The sequence below is a fragment of the Saccostrea cucullata genome, unplaced genomic scaffold (genome assembly GCF_032062105.1).
Source record: "Saccostrea cucullata isolate Sc308-1 unplaced genomic scaffold, CSIRO_AGI_Scuc_v1 ctg312, whole genome shotgun sequence".
Lineage (NCBI taxonomy): Eukaryota > Metazoa > Mollusca > Bivalvia > Ostreida > Ostreidae > Saccostrea > Saccostrea cuccullata.
The window spans coordinates 452,915-475,760 of NW_026929887.1; the positions used below are offsets into that span (position 1 = coordinate 452,915).

Here is a 22,846-nt window from a genome sequence, read left to right on the forward strand (position 1 = left end):
TTCTAATTAGACAGTATCCCAACCTGCTCAACAGACTTGGACCGTTATTATATATATATATATATATATATATATATATATATATATATATATATATATATATATATATATATATATATATATATATATATATAAACAGGGTATGATGATCATACTTATAATAACTAGTATAACAAATGTTTTTTAATATTGTTTATTTTTATCTCAATAAGTGATGTAAAAGATGAACTGGATTCTCAATGTGGTTTTAGTTTAGAAAGACATGTATATAAATTATGTAAATGGCGATGGATAAAAATTAATTAAAAACAAAAGGGCAGGTCAACAAGTCAAACAAGTTTCTTTTCCTGGCAAAGAACTTGAAGATAATCATAATTCATTAAAAAAACACGAATCGTTGCTTTGATGATTTTCTTTTAATCCATATAACACAAATATAAATTATATAAAAGAGTCAATAATATTGTCTTTTTTTATCATGAACAATACTATGATTCACAAAAAAATGATCAGTCGAATATCAATCGAATATAGTTCATGGAAAAACATATTTGAAGAAAAAATATTAGTGAATTTGTTGAAGGCAAGATCAGAGTAATTATTTTCTGATAAATATCATTCAATATATGAGTTAGAATTGGTAATATTTAATATTTACAGCATCTTTAAAATGCCTTTAAAAAAAAAAAGAATAGGTAAAAATATACAACAAAAAATAGTACAAATCGCCACCCAAAGTTCTGATGTTCAATGTTCTTCAAAAGGGCAAAACTTGAAAAAGTACTATAAATTGGTTTCATTTCCAGCACAAAAAAATCTCCTTCAAGACAACTAATTTTGAATCTGAAACAAATGATATAAATTTGAGACAGAACCGATATATATTCAAAGATAACTCTGCAGTTATCCTAAGAAATTGCATGTTGCTCGAGTAATATTTCCAGTTCTTTTTTCACGTGCTTCTATCTCCAATTCAGTTCCACTAAAATTGACACGAACTACCACCGTACCATCTTCTCCCGGTTTTCGTGGTGTTAACTCAATTTCCATTACACCAACTAGGTGACAAGATGGATCGTCGACGTATTTTGGATCCTTTTCAGTTGAGGCATATAGTTCGAGCATAATCAATACTTGTTCATCTTTTAGTGGGTGGTAATCTTTCGGTTCTTGAAATTTCCCGAAACGAAGCATCTCTCCTATTTCTACATGCTTATCAAAAGCATCATCACAGTAAAATCGTTTACCGTGCTTTGTTTTCTTTTCCATTTTATCTTTCCCTTCAATGAATGGTCGTTGATTGGCAAAACCATACGTGTAACGACAAATTCTTGTTTTAATTATAGTTGGATCGAACCCAAATAATAAAGCTCCTCTCAAAACAACAAGAGATGGCTCTTCTGGCACAAGAACCTTGAAGTTTTTGAAATGCTCCCTGAGCATTCGGATAATATAGGGTGATTCGGCAAACCCTCCAACAAACAGTATGGAATCTATATTGCCCCCATATTTCAGTATGTTTTCAATACAGGTTTTAATCCCCTGTAAAGAAAATTCGAAGAAGGACTTAAAAAGTTTCCATTTCATGCACAATTTATCTTTCTTTACTTCAACTTCTCCTTCATAGCCGAGGGATTTTATCTTTTCGTGGATGTCATGTTTCATCAATGTTTTGTATTCCTCAACGAATGAAACAGGAATTCTCAAAACAACCTTTTCTTGATCTTCTGATTTGGTTGTTGCTCTCTTTTTGATTTCAAAATCAGTAAGAAATTCCACCCAGTCTGAGGGGTATTTTTGTTTGACCATTTCCAAAACATTGTTTCCGAATAATTCTTCAATAAATTTTATAAATCTGTTATTGACCTGGTTTCCACCGTAGTCCCCACCGCTAGCTTTGTGAAGTTCGAGGAGGCCTCCTCCTTCAAGGACTTGATGAAGAGTTATGTCTACCGTACCACCTATACAGCAAAAACATTTTACTAGTATATAATTTAAATGTGCAACGTCGAGTCTCAAAAAGTACCTGAATAAATGCAGGTAAATTCCAAAAAAATAAATGCATTTTTCATTTATCTTACCTATGTATTTATTTGAGTTGCCATTATGTAAAGAACATAAATGCACAACATGTTCATTTTCTGCCATCAACATTAAAAATCGAAGTATTGAAAGAACTGAAAGTCGGGCTTTAATTACTCTATTATATTGTCTGATCCTAAATTACTATATATTTATTTTTTTCGTTTTGGCCATTGATTTTTAACAGATAGAGTTTGTATGATTATGATCTAAACCAATATCCCATATACCAGTAATTAAAAGTGACAGTCCAGACAATAATTAAGATGTGTGATGATTTTAAATAAGATTTTATAAAAAGTCCGCGCTATTGAAAATAGCAAATTGATATATCACGATGATCCCAATAAAGCTAATATCTAATTTCTCCTTCAGTTTAATTCTCAAACAAAAATATTGATCATTAACTTTTCCAACGATTAGGTTGTTAAAAATTTTGTTTGAATGTCGTCTCACAATGGGACTATTTTGTTTATCGAGAGCGTCTGCTTTGATGCTGTTTGGTTTATTGTTTACTGTGCTATTTATAGTAAGACAGTCGATCATGATGCCTACAGCCAGGACTTTGCTTTCAGCAGCCCTGCTAAAAATGATCAAAAAGCTTTCAAAAATATCGGACGATTAAACTGTATACCGGTATAATTTACCTCCCATATCTACGACAAGATAGGTAGACTTTTCTGGTATCGTATCAAAACATTTTGTTACACCTCCACTTCCATCATTCGATGAGACGTACACTTCAATTGTACGACATAACACGCTGGCTGCTTCCGGTTCTAGTGCTATTGCCATTTGATTGACCGGTATACCAGCCTATCAAATAGTTTTGGAAAATCGTTAATTATACAAATCAATGGAACAAATGCAGTTCTACAACTTCAAGACGTGTGTACACTTACATGTATTCATATGATAAGAGGTAAAATGAGAAATTAAGTGCATACTTTTGCAGCAGCTTCTCTCATGAAGTATTTAGCCTTCAGGCTCCATATGGCAGGTACGGTTATCACCCAAAATATATCACTCATCTCAAAAGACGATTCACCAAAACGGTTGTCAAAGTTTGAAATCAGATGATCGTAGAAAAATTTTATTACACTGGAGAAAACTGCTATTGCCGACAATGTTTTCCGACCCGTAACATCTGGAATTTTAGTTTCCAGTGATAGTTCCTGGAAAAAGAAATTAATTCAACTGGTAGAAAAAAAAAAAAAGATTCAAAACAAGATACTTTGCGAAAGTTGTTATTGTATAGTAAAAGGATAGATAAAACAAAAAGAAATTGACAGGGCTAACACAGATTTATATTATTCCCAAAGAAATATAAACAGAATATATCAATTAATCTAAATGCTTTGCAAATGTGGTTCTTCCTTACTCTTGTAAACTTTTATTGTCATTGAGGTTTTCTTTTTTATGATTCTGGGATATTCTTCATGCTTTTATTATCTGGTAAGAGATTGCAAGGACCTAAGATCATACCTCTGCTTGATACAAACACATTTTAAAATCTTGGAAGAAATAAAATTTGTCAAGATCCTCTTCATACGGATTTTCCTGCATGTATGCAATGGCATCATATCCAAACTTGAAGAAGGTCTTATCTGGTTTAAATAAGACTGTCGTAGGTGCTTTAGTTGTCATTGCTGTGCCAGATGACCATGTTGGTAGTTTTATTGTGGTATCTGACCTATTCAATGCGAATGCATAGCCACTGTATTTTGTACCGAAGTCAATGGCTGCCGTTACTGAGTATTTGCACAAACTTGGAATCTGAAATTTATAAAATCAAATAATTTTAATCCGATTCCTATTTTGATGATTTGGATAAATGTCAATACTCTCGTTTGAAAGAATGTCACTCACTTTCACATTTGTCTCTAAGATGTCATCATAAATTTCTTCTTGTTTCTACAAAGACGATAGCGTGCATAAAAATAAGTTCGAATTCACCAAGAATTTATAGGCGGATCAAATGCACACATTGCAGTACATTTAGGGTAAAGTAAGTATTAGTATAGTCTCACAGAGTTGGCATTATAAAGATAGATAGAGCAGTATGTTTTTAAATGCCTTGGGTACAAAATAAACCACTACAAAATGCTAGGAATAAAACACTATAGTGGCTTCAAAAAAGAGATGAAATCATAATACTTTTAATTTAAACTCGTCTTTACGTGTGTCTGATTATTCAAAGTCATTTCAAAGCACAATCACGCTGATTTGAATTAGATGGTATTTTTATCAATATTATCTGTTAAAGTTCATGTATATACTATATAGACTAGACCATTAAGACATAAAATTGAAAACAAATCTAATGCAGAGAACGCACTGTGCGTATGAAACATGCTTTTCATCCATGCTTGTATTCTAAATGTCTTTTAGATCTTCATATTAGATATATAACTATCAATACATTAATGAATGATTAATTAACATATGAGGTCTCTGATAAATATGGAGAGGACAAGAGAATCTTTATATAGCAAAACTGTATATCATGCGTAAGACATTGATTTTAATAAGATATTAAAGCATTCGTTTCGGTCCTCTACAAGAAAGGTTACTGGGTCCTAACTTACTTGGATTTCAGTATAAACATGTGAATTGGAAGCAGGAGACTGAAATAAAAGAGACTTCTACATTTCCTAAATACATTTCCTCTTCATATGCATGTACTTTTAAAGGTAAACTATAATACTGTAGACGTGCATTTTTCCAGATTGGTTTATTATGCAGTCAAACTTTTCCACAGAAATTTAACAGTGTGCTTAAAGTATGGCAATCCAAGAAATCAACGTTATTTTTGTACGATCGGTTTAAATCTAAATATCTAATTCCGCGAAATATTATAACTCCGTGAAAAATATTATCGAGGTGTAAACATGCATTAAATGTGTATTCTGATATTATCTTCAATTACATGTAATTATCCAAATCATGAGACCAAGAAGAAAAATGGAAATTCTCGATTTACCCTAAACTATAATGATGTTTCTCTCATATGTATACACTATATATGTTGTCTAAAAATATCTCCAAACAGGCTACATTACAAAGAGAGTGTTAAAGCTTAATCGCTTTAATTTGTTATTTGTTGTCTGTATAAAAAAAGAAATCGTTTGTCTTGACTGATCTACATTGCATATGTTTTAGAAAAATACTGACCAAAACCATAAAGATTTAGGGAGGATATTCAATTTTTACCGATAAGGGGTGTTCTTTAACTGGAATAAGATTCGGGATGAAAATGTAATTTCAATGGGCCTGCTTGTATATACAGTGATGCCGTAAAACAAAAAAAAATATTTTCAAGTTTGTGGGTTATTGACATTTTTGTTAAACATATGCTTATACTATGAAATACATGGATTTATTGAACAGTGTTCAATATCAAAATTCAATTAAAAATACAAAATTGGAGCAGAAAAAACACGGACCTCCAAAACATCAGTAGGATTAAGGTGCCTTGGAGGAGTGGGCATCCCCTGTCGGGCATGCAGTCACATCGGCCATGTGCTCCTTGTCATAATCGGTAAAGAAAGGAAAATTCCGTCGACAATTCAGTGCGTATAAATGTATAATGGCCAAACAATAAGTATGAAAAACATAAGTCAGCATTTCACTTAACTATAGATTGTATTTGCTGACAAGGTCATTGCATCGACCATAGAACTTACGAAATGATGACTTTAAACGAGACTGTTGATATTCTTGTTTCAAAAACTTGTTTGTAAATACCTTTTCGCTTTTAGAAATTGTTCTTACATAGAGTATGCTCTTGCGTAACGAATCAACTCAGATATATAAACCATGTATGCAGATGATATGGATATATTGCTGCATAAGAAAAAAAAAGTTGATGTTTAAAAAGTTAAAATCATCACGTTTAACATAAATGTTTTGTTGTTAGATAACCAATAACGTAATACGTAGCCTTTTCCCCACCACTTTTTTCACAATAATCGACTTTCAGGAGTGATTTTGTGCAACTCTTTAAATAAAGAGTGTCTCTTGTCCGTCACTTGATCAATGAAATCATCGGATTTTACAATATCTGCGTTAATTTTTTTTTTATTTTGTTATGGTGTGAGGGTAAGGATGCGTTGTGTGTGAGGGAAGGTATGTGAGAGGGTGTGTGTGTGGGTGTGTGTGTGTGTGTGAGGGTGTGTGTGAGGGTGTGTGCGTGCGTGAAGGGTATCAAACGGGGACATTTGTTTGTTTACACACCTTCCAACCGGGGACGACCTTCCAACCGGGGACGTCCCCGGTTGTCTTCGATTTGAAATAGCGCCAAATTCGAAATCAGGGATGTCTAATTACCCCAAAAAGCCGAAAAATTCCATTTTTTAACATGTTGAAAAAATGTCCCCGGTTAGTTAGGATTAAAAGATGTGTGTTAGTGTGAACTTTTCATCATTAGCGAAGGTTCGTACTTGGGGGTTACACACGTGTCCCCGGTAGTATAGTGAAAAACGTGTCACGTGACCTTTCCTGAAACAAACATTACCTTGAGATATATTCTTTTTCTTATTTTTAAGTCCGTATTTTTTTTAAATGTTAAAGTTACATATATTATTTTACGTTACTAGGGCATGATCATCAGCCAGTCTGACAAACATTCGTGTCATTGGAACATCTGGATTATAGATGTACGATTGACTTAGTATTTACGCATGTAAATTAAGTTTCTTAATGGAGCCTATAATTTTTTATAAGGAATGAAGGTTATTTAAACTTATGTTATTCGAATAATTCGATAATTCTAACATAACTTGGGGCAGTTTGCACGTTATAAACCACGCAATATTGCAGTTTGATGATTGACGATAAGCAGTCACGATACATTCAGCATAATTCATAGGCGTCGAAAGCAAATCAAACTGGGGGGGAGGGGGGCTAATATTAAAATGGGGCTAATCCCCAATAAAACCGTAAACCCTATTTTCAATGTCCACATAATGTATTTCTTCGCAAAAAAGTGGAGGACTACCCCTGAAATGATCAAGAATAATTCTTGAACTTTTAAGAAAAGTTCATGAATTATATTCTTGAATCAGCTCATGAATTATTCATGAAGATCCCATGAAGTTAAAATTGGACACTCATGATTTCATGGATTTTATTCATGAAACCAAGTTCAAGAATATTCAAGAACTATTTGTTGTTCATGAACAAACTTGGATTTTTTAAATGCCTGCAAAATGCTCAAGAATAATTCTTGAACTTTCAAGAAAAGTTCATGAATATATTCTTGAACTTTCAAGAAAAGTTCATGAATGATATTAATAGGTTCAATGCATTTTCATGAACTATTCATGAATAATTTGTAAAAGTTATTTAGGAATGTTCATGAACTATTCATGAATGTTCTTGCTTTTTGTAAACAAAAATGTAATAAGTTATGCAAATGAAAAACTGTAAAAGAAAATATTTTAATAGCATCTTGAAAGATTTCACAAAATTTTTGTTTTCCAATCATGGTAACAAATTAAAATCTTTGTTCAAGTAAACAACTCTGAAAAGTGATAACGATAATAAATAAATCATGTAGTTCATTCCTAGTAAAATTATGAAAAATTTCAATTCAAACGCGACTCTTTGCAGAATCCTTAACCTTACTTGGTCAAGAGGAAAGTGGGTTCCTTATTCAGCGTATTTCAAAGTTTATGCCTAAAATGGAATGATTTTTAATCCAAGTCTCACTATCTGGCAGAAAAGTGTGTACAGTAATTAGGGCATCAGCTAAAAGGGCTTTCAAGGATTTTGAGCAGAGGTGGTCAAATAAAAAAAAATCTTTTGGGCTTTCCCTGTGGAATTTTCAGAATTTCATCACTTGGATCCTTTGATCGATTACGATTCATATTTTCTTTCCTTTTTTTTGCTTTTCTTCAAGAGCCTGGATTTTTTATATTCTTTTTTTTTTTGGCAGCCAGAGTTTTTTAATCTTTTGATCTCAACTCATCAACATTATCTGTGAACTGCTTCTCTTTTCCCTACAAGAACAAAGATTTTCTGAAAATGCTCATAAATGTGAAAACTTAAGACTTAATTTTTTTTTTTTTTTTGCATTTTTGTTTCATTTAATTCTGCATCATAGGCACTGCCATATTTTAAAGCATTCCGAGCGGGAGTTTAGCCTGTTTCCCTTGCCCGCCATGTTCAAGATGTTATAGGTGAACAGGATGAATGTTTCAATCATTAATTATTAAATGTAACGTAATTTGGTTGAATTCTTACTCATAACAAAGTCTGACAAAATTTTCATTAAAAAGGACATAACTGAACTCTTACAAATAGACAGTAACATCTTGACAAATATCTCACAGATTCAGCGATTGCCTTTATTTTTTTGTAACTCACCACTAATATCTGCAGTCATGAAGTAAATTGATCCTCTGGATATTCTTTCTTCGTATTCTGTTATTTTCTTCAAAGGTTGACAAAGAATGACTAGATCTATGCTAATAATCCTCCCACTCTACCGATTCACTTTCCAACGTCTCGCGCGTTTCAAAGTTTGCGCCTTTTAAAAAGTGTCATGCAGAGCTAATTAAGAAATAGTTTCGAATTACCAAGATTTTTGTTAAACAAAAAATAACAAACACTATCTGAATGATTTTTCACTGAAATTATTTTTTTTAAAATTAATATAAGTTATATCATCTACTGAATTGGATTTTTTTTTACATTATACCTGTAGAGCCATAGTTTCGTATTCAAGTATGGACGCCTCCATATCAGAGGACAACGAATATCTCTTAGAACCACTCGCCCTCAAACTGAGTACCCTGAGCTATGAAAATGTATAGGAGAATAGACTACAAAATACGAATGTGGTTCATGTCATAGCTTCTTCACAACCATGCAGCCTGTCCTGTATCATTTACACACGATAGACAGAAAAATGTGACTTTATAACTGCATCAAAATATAAAGCTTTTCGACCCAAGAATGGTACGGTACAGTACGGACAAGAGATATAATTTTTTAGTTGTCAATAAATTTATGATACGTTTTTACGAAGATAATGAATTTTTCCCATACTGTAAGTCTGTTTCATTTTCTTACAACTTGTTAAAAGTTTGACAAATAGAGAAAATTCGGTCGAACAAAGTTGTATCGTGAAAATGAGATAATTTAAAGCACAATATTAATATAGTTGGCCAATTTAAATGATGAAGAAACATTAGTAATTCAATATGAGAAAAAAATGCTGTCAATATTGATGCAGTGTTTTTTAAATTACGATCATAATTTAATTACAATCTCCCTTCTAGAGAGTTCATAACAGAGATTTATTATCCTGAAGAATCTAAGTTATCAATTACATAGCGTAGAAAATAGTGATTTTAACCTCTTATGTTCCCCTACTCGGCTCTGATCCAGTATTTTCAAAATCAAAACAAAAGCATGTTTTTGATTAAATCAGGGGCTTGTTCAACAATTGCATCTGCATACAAAAGTTGTATTATGGGAGCAATGAGTGTTTTCTGGCGATCGTTTGTGACAATTATTTTTACATTTTTAGTCTTCATGAAAATTCATTACCTTGAACTATTAAGTTTTTTTCTTTAAACTGAAAATTACCAATATTCATATTTGTTCATCATTTGTTCATGAACCATGAATTATGAATGTTTTCATGAATTTTATTCATGAACTACTTTTATGAACCTGTTAAGAATCTTTTAAGAATCATTCATGAACAATTATGAACAACTCATAAAGGTTCTTAAAATCATGAATATCATTTCGCAGGGGTTAAGCCGATAAATTGAAATAATATTGTTTATATTATGTTTGATATTTGCAGTAGGGTTGATTTTCTTAAAGCTTAAACATAATTCTTGATTTCGTGACAAAATAATACTCATTTAGATAAAAATGCTTTAGTATAATTCGCATAGTTAATTAAAGAATTTCCTGTAAATATAAATTTCACCAGAATTGAACGTTGTCATGCATTGGGGTGGGGGGTGGGGGGGATAAGAGCGAGGTTGGGGTTGGAAAGTTATAGCTTTCAGTGTTTTTACCATTTTATTTCTAAGCTGTTATTTGCATAGCTAAGGATAGTAGACATATCCATATACATGCATGAGATTCCTACAATGTGCCTTGTAATAGTAGTGTGGCAAAAACTAGCTGCAGAACGGTAGTTATCCGAAAAAATATTTTGACAAACTGGAGAGCTACAGTCCCATTCATTGTGAAAACTGTATATTTATTGCCTGGACAAAAAGCAGCGCTTAGTTCTGAATTCATTCTTCCAATTTTTTTTACCTCAACTGCAAAAAAAGATATATCTTTAAAAACTCTCGTTCAAATGTAGGACTGGTGACATCTGCACAAAGTGCGTTGGACCAAATTATCTTGCAAAACCAAATTGAAAGTATAAATAGTCGAAATTTTTGATGATCACAGGAGGGCTATTAACAACAATAAAATTTAAAAATTCAGCTTCGACAGTCTGAGATTTCTGAAGGGGAGAGACACTGGAAGGAATCCAAAAAAAATATCAACAAATGCCTCGCTTCATGAAAACGAAATGTTTAATGTGATGTTGAAGAGAAGGAAGGGGGGTTATGCTGCAATATTTCCATTTCTAATTTTTCTCTCTGTGATAACTCTTTGAAACTTAACGGAGTTAATTCCTTGGTAATTATACCGTTATGTAAGTTAGGCAGGTCTATAGGTCAGGAGCTAAGGAGGCGTAATATGCATTCAAATCTCGTGCGCATCTGTCTGCGAGTCTAACGCTAAGGAGACCAAATTTGCATGAAAATCTCGTGCGGCTGCTGTTGTTTTTGACTTCAGTGACCGATGGCTATTGAAATTGGGATGGGAATCCTCGTGTAATTTAAATCTATGTCTGCATTTTATTTAAGTCTAAATCTACAATTTTATTTTCACAATGAAATGGAAATATAAGGAATCACTGTCTAGGAAACATGGGATAATTTATGCATAATGGGCTTCGCCCGTTATGCAAAGGATCGCTTCATTATAAATAGGGATTTGACCTATAGGACCGGGCTTGGTTTTTTTCTCTACAAAAACCTTGTCGATTTCCGTTCTGATTAATGACATTAGGCTGAATACATCTTACAATTTGTTTTTTCCTAATTTTTTTTTTCAGCGAGTAGAAGTAGGAGGAACCCTTTCATTGATTTCCTGAGTTTGTTATCTCAAAATGTAATAATTGGTATTTGTTTTAACTTCTCAATCTGCATAATGGTAATGTTTACTGCCTCTGAAATTCTTTTCTTTATGTCTAGGCTGTTTTATCCGTGAATATAATTAAACATCCCATTAATATGTGCAAATTATATATGCCTAAATCAAATCCGAGGGAGTACAGTTACTGATATATGTAGCCAAATCAATTTAATTAAATTATAAGGAATATTTACAATTGACATTCATCGCAGCTCAATGCTGCCAAGAATACCTGAATTGAGTAACACAGAGTTAGTTATTCTTGTCCTTGGAGAAAGTGTGCTTATATTGAGGTTTGTTCCGCCTGACTGACAACTGTATAGTGGATTTTTACGATTTGATATCTCTTTAGTGTTTCTTATATATCAAGAATGGGCATGCATAAACGATAGATAATCGAAGGAAAATACACCAGTCTATAAAAAATATTAAAATAGTCTTTGAAAAGGCGAAAATCTAAAACTTTAAAAAGTGTGGAACCCGGTGGATTCGAACCCCCGACTTTAAAATGTTAGTTTGCATGGTGTAAAACACAGCGGTAATATCAACTGAGCTAGTCTGACTATAATATTAAAATATATAAATTTGAAGAAGATTATCAAAATCAGGTTTCCTTATTTTTTGTAGTTTTTTTTCTGAATTTCTACCCTAGGGCAGGGGTGCCCCTAAACAAATCCTATCTTAAATTATTCCTTACATACAAACCTATCAAAATATCACAATTTTACTTAGGGGCAGGCCTGCCCTGAAGGACTTCTAGGCCAAAATTCATGCAAAAATCAACGCTTCAACGGACAAAATGATGTTTCGACCAACTTTGGATGTTTATTGTAAAGTTATAAATAATAAATTTTAGGTATTAAATACAAATTTGAAAAAATTAGACATATATACGTTAGAAAACAACAAATTAAGATTAATTTCTAAATGTCACTTTTTCCGGAAAATTGTTCTCTCCTATAGGTCAATTCTTTTGTCAAAGTGAATACATCCTTATCCCATGTTTCCCACTATTGTTGATGCCCTGGCATACTATACTAACTAGACAGTGATTCCTTAATTTTATGCTGTCTATATGCCACAGCGATCTGATCATACCCCTTAGAATTCGAAGTGTGTGAAGACAATATATTGAAAAAAAACCTATATACTATATGAAACCTGTGCGATTCATAAAGTTAGCTTATATAGAGTATTTACAATAAATCTGATTAATTAAAAGGATCCTTTATCTATAATTAACCAGTTACCATTGTAAATATTCGTACAACCATTATATCTGCTACTAGTATTTTCAAATTAAAAATATAAAAAAAAATCATATTTTTATAATACACAGAATAAGTAGCAGTCCACTCCCGGTACGTCGGTACGTGGAAGTTGTTATGCATGGACATATACATGTAGTACAATGCTTACGTTTGATAACAGTCGAAAGAGAGAAAGGAATAAGGCGTTAAGAACAATGAAGAAAAATTTTTAATCATTTGACTGCTTTTACGAAAAAAGGGTCCTTAAAGACATACGCAAGGTACCTTACCTGCTGATAATTTTTCAAGATATTTTAAATTTAAGATTATAGTGTCATCAGATGTTTATAGACAAAAAATCAGCATGCATTACCAGGGTTTTTGAAAGATAACAAATTATGAAAATTTTTACATTATTCAAAGAAAAGTATATACAAAAATTACACAACACAATTTAGTGAATTTACAGATTCTTTTTCAAAATTAGTTTTAGAAGAGGTGTGCAAATCCATAATTATATAAAATTTTAAAGTATTGCACACATGTCCATCATCTAGTAGAATTCACCTCCAGGGAAGAGCTCAATAAAGTTCAAAGTATGTTGCATATGACCTTAAAGTCAAAATTTCAAATCGGTATCGTCGTTATTCAGTAAGAACGTATAATGACGTCGCGTGCAACGAATTAAGTTTCCAATCATTCAAATAACTTTTATAACATATATAAACTCTTAAAAGATGTTTTTTTTTTAAATTGTCTTCTTTCAAGATCTTAAATTTTCAATATATATACTATGAAGATGAATTTGTTCTCTTCCATAGGCAGATCTAGTAATTTCGACGGGGTTGGGGGGTATATATAAATTCTGAAAACAGATTTTGTTAATTTGGAAATATAATATGTGTATCGTACAATTCAACACTAAGATATTTGATATTTTAGCTCGATTAAAAGATACAAAGCACTTGTACATTAAGACATAAAAACTACTGATGACATACTTTTTCTATCAAAAATGTCGGATGGTCATTTAAAGGAAGTAAATAATATCTTGGCAGCATAATATATTGTTTCTTTTCAAATTGTTTCATGCATATACTTTTAAGAATGAGTACACTACTGTCGATGTAATTATTACTTCACTTTAACATTGATTTATGCGCTTGGAGGTTTGATGAGGTGTGGATGGGAGTTCCACATTAACTGTATTTAATTCCTAAACAAAATTCAAACTCAATTTCAAGCTTTCATCCGAACAAAACAAAACAGAATCAAAAGTAAATGTTATCAGAGAATAGCTTTTCGGCATCTTTAAATTTTATAATTGCTACCTTTTAAAAAACACTCCGTATTTTTACTCAATTCTCCTCCATTGAGGTTTTAGAATAATTCATAAACATGCTCCTTGTATTTTGATAAGCCTAAGGTACATGTATATACATACGTCATTCACATTTTTTTTTGTATTTACATGTTATATACAGGAATATCTACTTTTGTATAGTGATCATTTATAGCCACAATGTCCCCTATTGTATTGTGAATTTTTATACACAAATGTCCCCTATTGTATTGTAGATTTTTATACACAAAATATGTCCCCTATTGTGTTGTAGGTTTTTATACACAAATGTCCCCTATTGTATTGTGTATTTTTATACACAAAATATGTCCCCTATTGTATTGTGTATTTTTATACACAAATGTCCCCTATTGTATTGTGTACTTTTATACACAAAATATGTTCCCTATTGTGTTGTAGTTTTTTTATACACAAATGTCGCCTATTGTATTGTGCATTTTTATCCACAAAATATGTCCCCTTTTGTGTTGTAGTTTTTTCATACACAAATGTCCCCTATTGTATTGTGTATTTTTATACACACAGTTCCCCTATATGATTAAGATATTTTTTTATTTATTCCCAAGATTTACTAGTATTAACAAATTCTTTCTGTTGTGCTGTATTTTTTACGATCTTTTTTTTTTACTGATTCGCGATTAGCTCACTAATATACTTTAATATCCATTCATGCGTCCTCCAGTTTTAGGTTATAATCAAACGTAATACATAAATATTTCCATTTCTAATTTTTTTCTCTGTGATAACTGTTTGAAAGTTTGGAGAATTTATTTCTTGATAATTCTGCCGGAATGTAAATTAGGCAGGTCGATAGGTCAGCAGCTAAGGAGGCCTAATACGCATGCAAATCTCGTGCGGCTGTCTTTGTGTTTGACGTCAGTGTGGGAGGACTATTGAAATTGGCATGGTAGTCCTCGTGTAATTTAAATCCATGTCTACATTTTTAATGTCTAAGTCTACAATTTTATTTCACAATGAAATGGAAATATAAGGTATCACTGTCTAGTTTTGAGAGTATACCAGGGACATCAACAATGGTGGGAAACATGGGATAATTTTAGCATAACGGGCTTCGCCCGTTATGCAAATTATCCCATGTTTCCCACTATTGTTGATGCCCTGGCATACTCCCAAAACTAGACAGTGATTCCTTAAATATATCGGTCTTTCCACCTAATAATCTCACCCATCGGAAAACTAGCTCTATAGTAGAATTTCGCCCAAGGAGAACTGGCTTAATCAAATGAACTAGTCTCCGCCCCCAAAAGCTTATTCTCAGTTATCCATAACACTAAAATCCTCATTAATATGTATTTTTTTTTTAATTTTTGTGTTGGCATAATTGTATGTATAAAATGTATATCATTGATGGAGTAAACAAGGTTCCAGTTCCCCTCAACCAGGTCCTGACCCTGGGGAACTGTAATCTTGCTAACCCCCTTAATGTCATACTTTAACTGTATAATAATTCCTCTTTTAAATGAGTTTATTATCTCGAAATAATTTTTCCTTAGAGTTGATATCTTTTATAGTAAAGAATAACTGAACTAGAAATAAGCGGATTCGAGTTATTAAAATGTGTGTGTAATATGTATAATGAAGAGATAATGGAATTGAAGAATAGTTTTGCAACTGATTAATTAGTGTTCTTTTTATATGTCAAAAAAGTATCTCCTTGTTCACGATTTTTTTTCCCAGAAGTGATAAAGTTAATCCTTAAGATTATTGGCCGCAGAACAGTTTAAGAATTTTTCATAACTTAGCCCCCAACGCTAAATAAAATTTTAGCCATTTATCAAATATTAGAAAGATAATTATTATTGGGATTTAAGGTGACAAAAAAGTGTGTAGAAAATTAAGGATAGTTACAGAAAGATGGAAATTTGAACATCTAGGTAAATTAAATTTTTTTAGTACAGGTATTTTTGAAATTTATTTTTTTTATCATTTACAACCAAAAAAGATCCAAGAAAAGATTCCCATCTATACGATCAGTTTTTATTTGTATCATCTGTCCTTAACATGATAACAAACCTGTTATTATATACTGCAAGAAATTGATTGATTGATTCCTCTGGGGAATTTTTCACTCATATGTAGACGTAAGCCACCACTTTTTGGCGGAGAGCTTCAAACTTTGTCCTACACTCGGCAAACAGAGTCATTGAGCAGTGAGGGATCTTTTTTTGTGCCATCACCTACTGCGACACGGGACTTCGGTTTATACGGTCTCAAACCCGCGCCTAAAGGATCATTTTCACTCAAAGAAAACCATTGTCAACTAATGCGCAGCCAAGGTTGCCAAAGATTTCGAAGGGTGAAAATGCCAAAGTAGCATTTAACTACATGCTTTATGCATTATAATATTCTTAATATTCTATAAAAACATATTACATGTACAACTAAAGGTACTGTGAGCAATGAGCTCAATAAATAATACCCCCGCCTCCCATATGAATATAATGGCAGTATCCATGTTTTGATCTGGAAAATCCCAAATATATGTCAGATAAAAAAGTAAAATAGGAGGTCACAATGGCAATATGTAATAAAGATTCTGTGAAAGTTGCATTAAATTTCCTTCAATGGTATGAGAGGAGTTGCAGATAAGAGATGGGTACCCCAAAGCGTAACAGAAGGACGTACAGACGGACGGACGGGCATACCATTTTTTTTTTATATATACCCTCCCACTTTTCAAGCGGTGGTATAATGAACCTTGCGCGCATGAATTCTGCACAATCAATATTTTTTTTTTATAATATCAACGTCATCAAATTAAGCAGTGTTGATTGTTGCTACGCTTGAGGGCGTGGTTTCATTAGTCAGCGGAAAATTGTGGCTGTGTCTCGGGAAATACTCCTGGTCAAGGGGAACTAGAATCTTGCTAACTCACCAATTATATACTTTTTGACTATGTTATTATACCGATATAAAAGTAATAAAAAAAAAATAAAGGATTACGAATGACCGGGGATTAGCTTCCGGACTAACGCACGAGGATTAGCCCCTTAACATATTAGAACCGAAACAAAAGTAAAATCTAGAGATAAGAGATAACCGGGGAATTAACTTCCGAAGCAGGGATTAGATCATTTAACTATTTCACGGGGATTAGTCCATTCGCAGAGATTTCTAGGGAATTATTCATATTTTACTGCGTAGCTTTTATAGAGGAAAAAATCAGAAGACGTATAAAATAAAAGGAGAAAACTAACTATTTATGAAATAATTAATTCGTTTTCACATGATACGAACTCAATCAATTCTTCCGTTCATTAGATTCAAGCAAAAGATAATGGGTGGCACTGAAGCTCTCCGGTCTATCAATATATTTTTCGGAGAGCTACAGATCTGCAGCTAAGAAAGAGAGAACTTCAAGGAGTAATTTGGTTCTGGTGTGTGAAGTCCCCTTGGAGGGAAATTCTGCTCTAGAGTACGATTCCCTGTGGGGCAGTTGGGAGTTGGCTATGGGGGAAATGCAACTCTACAACACAAGTGTCTACATTCTGAAATAATGTTTTTAATAATGAGGACGAGGGTGCTCGAACCTTACTGTACTAAACCTTACTGTACAGTATACATATCTCAAGCAATCAGATGATTTTGCAAAAAGTTTCTTGGTTTAAGGTATCCTATTTGCAGCAGTCGCAACTGAAATGTCTTGTAAATTTTCTTTTATAATTTTAGCAACGGTTGTGGAAAACATATTTAACTCCTGTGTTTTTTTTATTTCTGTTAATTTAGTTCATTTGTATATTTCTTATAAAAAATAAAATTATTTGACTTTAGTGAAATGTATTCATAAACATTTTGAGCCATTAAAAATACTGCACAGATATAATAATTCCGGATCATCGGTTTTCTGCGTAAAACATAAAATGAATAATTGTCCTTGCTTTGAAAGATTTTTTTAGTTAATGTTTTTTTTAATAAAAGTACCTGATCAAAGATGCAATGTAATGTAAATATTTTAAAGAAGTCGTCGTACTCCGATTCTGTAATGAAGCGTATACGTAAATGCAGTGGATTTGATTTTTAAGTGTTTATCGATTATATTCAATAGCTCACCATTATCAAAAGGTCAATATAAATTTTTCTTTTCATTTTGATATTGGTCATTTTTTGGAGTGGTATTATCAGCGCCCCCTTCAGACCTTTTGTTATATTTTTTATAGTTGTAAGTATGTCAAATGACAATCATTTTTCTTGTTCAATACTCTAATTCTGAGATAAAAAAATTTGGAAAATCATAAATTACATGTAAAACAAGTAGCTTTGAATTTTGCAAACTATGTTGCAATCACCATATTTAAATTCCATTAATCATGCTACTGCGACAAAGAGGTCAGTGATGCCAAATTGATAAATTTAAGACAGATTCCTTAATTTCAAAATTATTTGAGAAGAAAAATTAAAAATATATTTTCATCATGCAATAACTGTTCGTAATTTCCATATTTGATTCAAAATATTAAGCATTCAAGTGCCTATGAAGACAGGGGTCTTAATCAGTGATGAAAACGGTGGTAATGAGTGAATAAAGAGCACAAAAGAGAGGATTTTATACGTTTTGGAAAATGTCCCCGTTTAGATACAATAAAACAAGAACTGGTGTGTGAATATTAATGAGTGTGAAATAGGTCCCCGTTTGTGCTGTGAAATGTGCTCAGCTTAAAATTAAAGATATTGATATGTTCTCATTATATTTGTCATCAGGGTTACATGGTGATTAATATTTTAAGTCAAAAGTCACCGAAATATTAAAAATGAAGAAGTCCCCACTTTGACAGTCTTTAACCCCTGTCCCCGTTTGACACCCTTCACACGTAAGGGTGTGTGTGTGTGTGTGTGTGTGTGAGGGAGGGTGTCCTTTATGTGAGTCTGTTTCATGCGTTGTTTCTCTATATCAGTTTTAAGTTATTTAAAATCCCTGTTCTGAAAAAGTGAGAAGTGGATAATGCTGGGAATGTCCATTGTAAATCTGTTCCAAGGAACGTGGGTGTCATTTTGTGAGCTCATTGCTAACAGTGCCTCTTGATTCTTTATTCTTTTTAAATGTTTTATTTGTTTAACGCCTCTTTCGATAATTCTTCACTCATAATGAGGCATTTGTACGCATAGGGCAGTGATTAGATCCTCTGCTCATGCGTCGCCGAGAAAGGAGATGATCATAAGTGGGTTCGAATTCACCTCTTAACGTTGATATTTATCCTTCGGATGAGAAAGGATGAAACCGTATTAATCAAGATCCCGTGTCAAAGTAGGTATTGATACGAAAAAGATCCCGTACTGCTCAATGGCCCTGAGTGCCGAGTATAGGTATAAATCTGCAGCGCTCCACCAACAAATGACAGTCTCCATATGAGTGAAACATTCTCGAAAGAGACGTCAAACAACAAACAAGCATATTGAGACACAGCAAATTGTAATTGGAGGGCTGCATATTTTTGACACATACTCGGCACACAGGGTCATTGCGCAGTGAAAGAACTTTAACGCTACAACACCGACTGCGACACGGAAGTACAGTTTACACAGTTTATTCCGAAGAACGAATCTCCATATCCAGCCGTGAGATTCCATCCGCGACGTAAAGATCAACTCTGTACTCCGCACCTTACTCTAATGCAACTTAGACTCTAACCAATGAGCCACTGTTTTATTGATTTGTCTCTCAAATTTTCTAATATTTACAATATTATAATGACTTCAGGCTCCAAACTCCCTTTTTTCAGGGGGTCTGCGTACCTGGTTTGTACATGTATTTAGTGTATTTTAAAAATCACTGTTCGTTATCTTCACCTTTTAACGTACTAAGTAGTTATTCTTTGTCAGAAAAGATTGGGAAATAAACAGTTGTATATTAAGAGCCATTCTCTGTAATGATTTGAAATTTTATATAGGAGCTGTGGCACGCATAGTCTCAGAATTTCTCCAAACTCTCTATGATAAAAGTCATTGATACCCTAAACTGAAATCAGGCAAAAATTGGTTGCTATGTTTTATAGTTACCATGGCAACATGTCTTAAAGTTCGAAAAATGGCATTTTTTAACATGTTTAGAGCCCCATAGTTAACATTTGCGACAAAGCAAATAATTGGCAATGACTGTTTCCAAAAGTTGAAGGTCAGATGTCTCAAATGCATGATAAACATGTTTGGTAAATCAACTATTACATACGTTACTATGGTAACAAAGTATTCAAAAGTAAAAAAAATATTCATTGAATTTTATAAAGCCATACACGTAAAAATAAAAAGCAATTATAGGATGAAATGTGACCAAATAATAGAAAAAAGAGCCTTGAAACATATACCAAGAACAAAATATGATTTTCATTTTGGTTGGCAATGGTTGCCAAGGTTTTTATACCACAGAGAGCCTTCAAAGTAACACTATGTATGTTTAAATCTGATCCTATCTTTTAAAAAAAGCACATTTCCTCATAACTAATGATCAATTTTATAAGATGTTATGTGCTCCAAGTTTTCCCATTTGAAAAAAATTCAGATTAAATTCTTTAAATAGAGCGTTGCTATGGAAATAAGCAGAAAATATATGCTTAAAATCCTGAAAAATATTTTCTTTCCTTGGATACGTACCCTTAAACGTAGATTCCCAAAACTTTTATGATAGATATTTATTAACAGCTTACTTGACTTTTAATTTTGACTATCATCCAATCTCTAAGTGGATGCAAGAAGCTGGCAAACAGGGTTTAATATTGATATAAAGTTAAAAAAATCGGACATTTTCCCATCTTGGTAACCATAGCAACAGTGTTGTTTTATTCATCAAATTTTATCAATATATGATATTCAACTTCAGTTCTAACAGATAAGTACTATTCAAGCTCAGTCCTTTAATTTGTTTCTTGATTAAATGGCAATTTAATTCTTAATGCAGCGAAAAATAATTCACTTTTAAGCACTGGTACTTTGTTTCCATGGTAACACTACAAAGTAGCAATTATACCCAATTTTTGTTATAGTTTTGGTGTTGCAAGGTCCTAATGATGCATATTTGCCAGTCTTGAATTTTCATGTTTTTCCTCAAGACAGTAGCATTAACCCAAACTTAGTTACTGGTTTTGCATGGTTACACTGTGTTACCATGGCAACCATAAAAGTTGTTTATAGAATAATATTGCTTATACTTATATACTTAAGGTCAAACATTTTCATTGTTTTTCTTAAGTCGTTGATTGAGTTTGAGCATGTAACACCTACCATTAGTGAATACGGAGTGTTTTTCAGCAGATTTCAGCATTTTAAATGTATTCCAAATGTACCCTTGGTTACCACTTACTTAGAGATATATTCTAAACAGTTTCTTTACAGTATAAGTGACATCAAGGTGTCATGTTTTTGTGAGAATGGTTTGTTTGCTTTTTCTAGTTTTTATTAAGCCACAGTCAAGATTTAAAGTGGCTGAAAATCTCGATTTTTCAAACTTTTCTGGCTGTTGCCATAGCAACCGAGACACATAGCAACGAAATTTTGTTTGATATTTGTTTCTGGTGCCAAGTACTAAGCATGGGTGAAGTTTCATCAAAATCGGTGACCATGCGTGGCAACGAAGTTTAAGTGGTTACAGAGAATGGCTATTAAGTACTTACCTGTGTTTCATAATCGTTTCTGTGTTGATACAAGACTGCTCTCTTCAAACATAAAAAATGCGTATGTTTGTCATAAATTTATCGAACGTGTATGTCCCTTTCATATGATCTCAAATTAAATATTAAATATATTCATTCTTTTTTGTATGATATCAGTTATTCCGCAACAGTTAAATAATCTAAAAGCAGTTCTATTATATATTTAAGTTTCCCTTTAAAAGTCGATAAATTATGCACAAATCTTAGCGAGAGTGTAGAAAGTCGTGCTGTTTTGTTTTCTTGCCAGATGTGATAACATTTGTAAAGCAACTAAACATTCACATACCGTCTGTGTATTATTTTTTGCGCAACAGTTACCCATCATAAACGTTAGTTATCCTAGATTTCTCTTTTAATTCAATATCCGATAAGGATTCCAATCAATCAGTTGTAGACAGGTTTTGAATCCTATATGCAATAAATTTATAGACACCGTTTCATTATCTAGAACTGACACATCACAGCTTCTACCTGTGTATACATTAAGCAAATTTTATTGGTTAAAAGATTAACGTTTCTTTTTCATTTGCATGTGTTTATTTTTAAAAGTTGTTAGAGACTTACCCTCAAATCAAAATTTTTCCTACGGCAAAGAAAGTGAAATGGGGATAAATAATCTTTACATGATATCGGCACAACATACAGAGCCCGATAGGCAAAAAGAGAAAAGGGAGCTATAAAAATAGGATTAGGAAATTACATATTTAATACATAGTTTTGAGTACCGATGACTTCATCATTGACAGTGTTTGATATTGGATTTTTTTTAGGAAGAGAAAGTGTATGACATGGACCTATGTTAGTACATTTGTGACAACGTGATGATAGTCAATATGAACTGAGTATTTCTAAAGAAGTGTACATGTATAACATAACTACGTTTTACATGGAAAAAAGCTCTTTAAATTAAAAAAAAACATCAAAGCTTTTGATGTGGTATTTTCTTAAATATGCAGACTTAAATTATATTTCTTTAGATAAAGTATGTATTTACATGTAATCATTGCAGTTGATGAAAACTTTCTCTGGAACATCTTCATGAATTTTAACAAGCAATTCAATATACAATTTATTTCAAAAACTGTTGTAAAATTTTTAAAGATATGGAATAGCAATAAGTGACACTAATTTTCTGTTTCGTGGCAGCAATTTAACCTCTTTTTGTTACTCATATAACACTTTTTTCTGTCAGCATTATTTATTCTTAATCATTAATATTATCATATTTAATACGCTAGTAGAAAGAGTCTTTTTTTTTGGTTTTC

The 22,846-nt window shown here is 32.4% G+C and overlaps 1 protein-coding gene across 3 annotated transcripts; it reads right to left on the minus strand.

Moving 5' to 3' along the window:
* Positions 1 to 405: 405 nt before the first annotated feature.
* Positions 406 to 22,376, minus strand: LOC134282414 (heat shock 70 kDa protein 12A-like). Of its 3 annotated transcripts, XM_062764811.1 has the most exons (9): positions 22,146 to 22,373; positions 21,868 to 21,989; positions 21,543 to 21,584; positions 4,671 to 4,709; positions 3,952 to 3,996; positions 3,568 to 3,858; positions 3,030 to 3,257; positions 2,730 to 2,898; positions 406 to 1,961 (listed from the first exon to the last, which is right to left on the minus strand). In XM_062764811.1, the coding sequence occupies exons 2-9, from the start codon at positions 21,904 to 21,906 to the stop codon at positions 904 to 906; spliced, it is 1,911 nt and encodes a 636-aa protein (XP_062620795.1). In that variant the 5' UTR covers positions 21,907 to 21,989; positions 22,146 to 22,373; the 3' UTR covers positions 406 to 903. The 3 variants fall into 3 exon arrangements, with proteins under 3 accessions (XP_062620795.1, XP_062620798.1, XP_062620797.1); XM_062764814.1 differs by lacking the exon at positions 4,671 to 4,709 and having other exon boundaries at positions 22,146 to 22,376; XM_062764813.1 differs by lacking the exon at positions 22,146 to 22,373 and having other exon boundaries at positions 21,868 to 22,045.
* Between the last annotated feature and the right edge of the window lie 470 nt (positions 22,377 to 22,846).

Excerpts from the sequence above, each read along its gene's own strand:
- LOC134282414 (XM_062764811.1), bottom strand. The coding sequence starts at position 21,906 with ATGATGGGTAACTGTTGCGCAAAAAATAATACACAGACG. Across the intron at positions 3,997-4,670 it reads ATGTTTATACTGAAATCCAA|AAACAAGAAGAAATTTATGA; the intron begins GTAAGTTAGGAC and ends TCGTCTTTGTAG. Across the intron at positions 2,899-3,029 it reads TGAGAGAAGCTGCTGCAAAA|GCTGGTATACCGGTCAATCA; the intron begins GTATGCACTTAA and ends ACTATTTGATAG.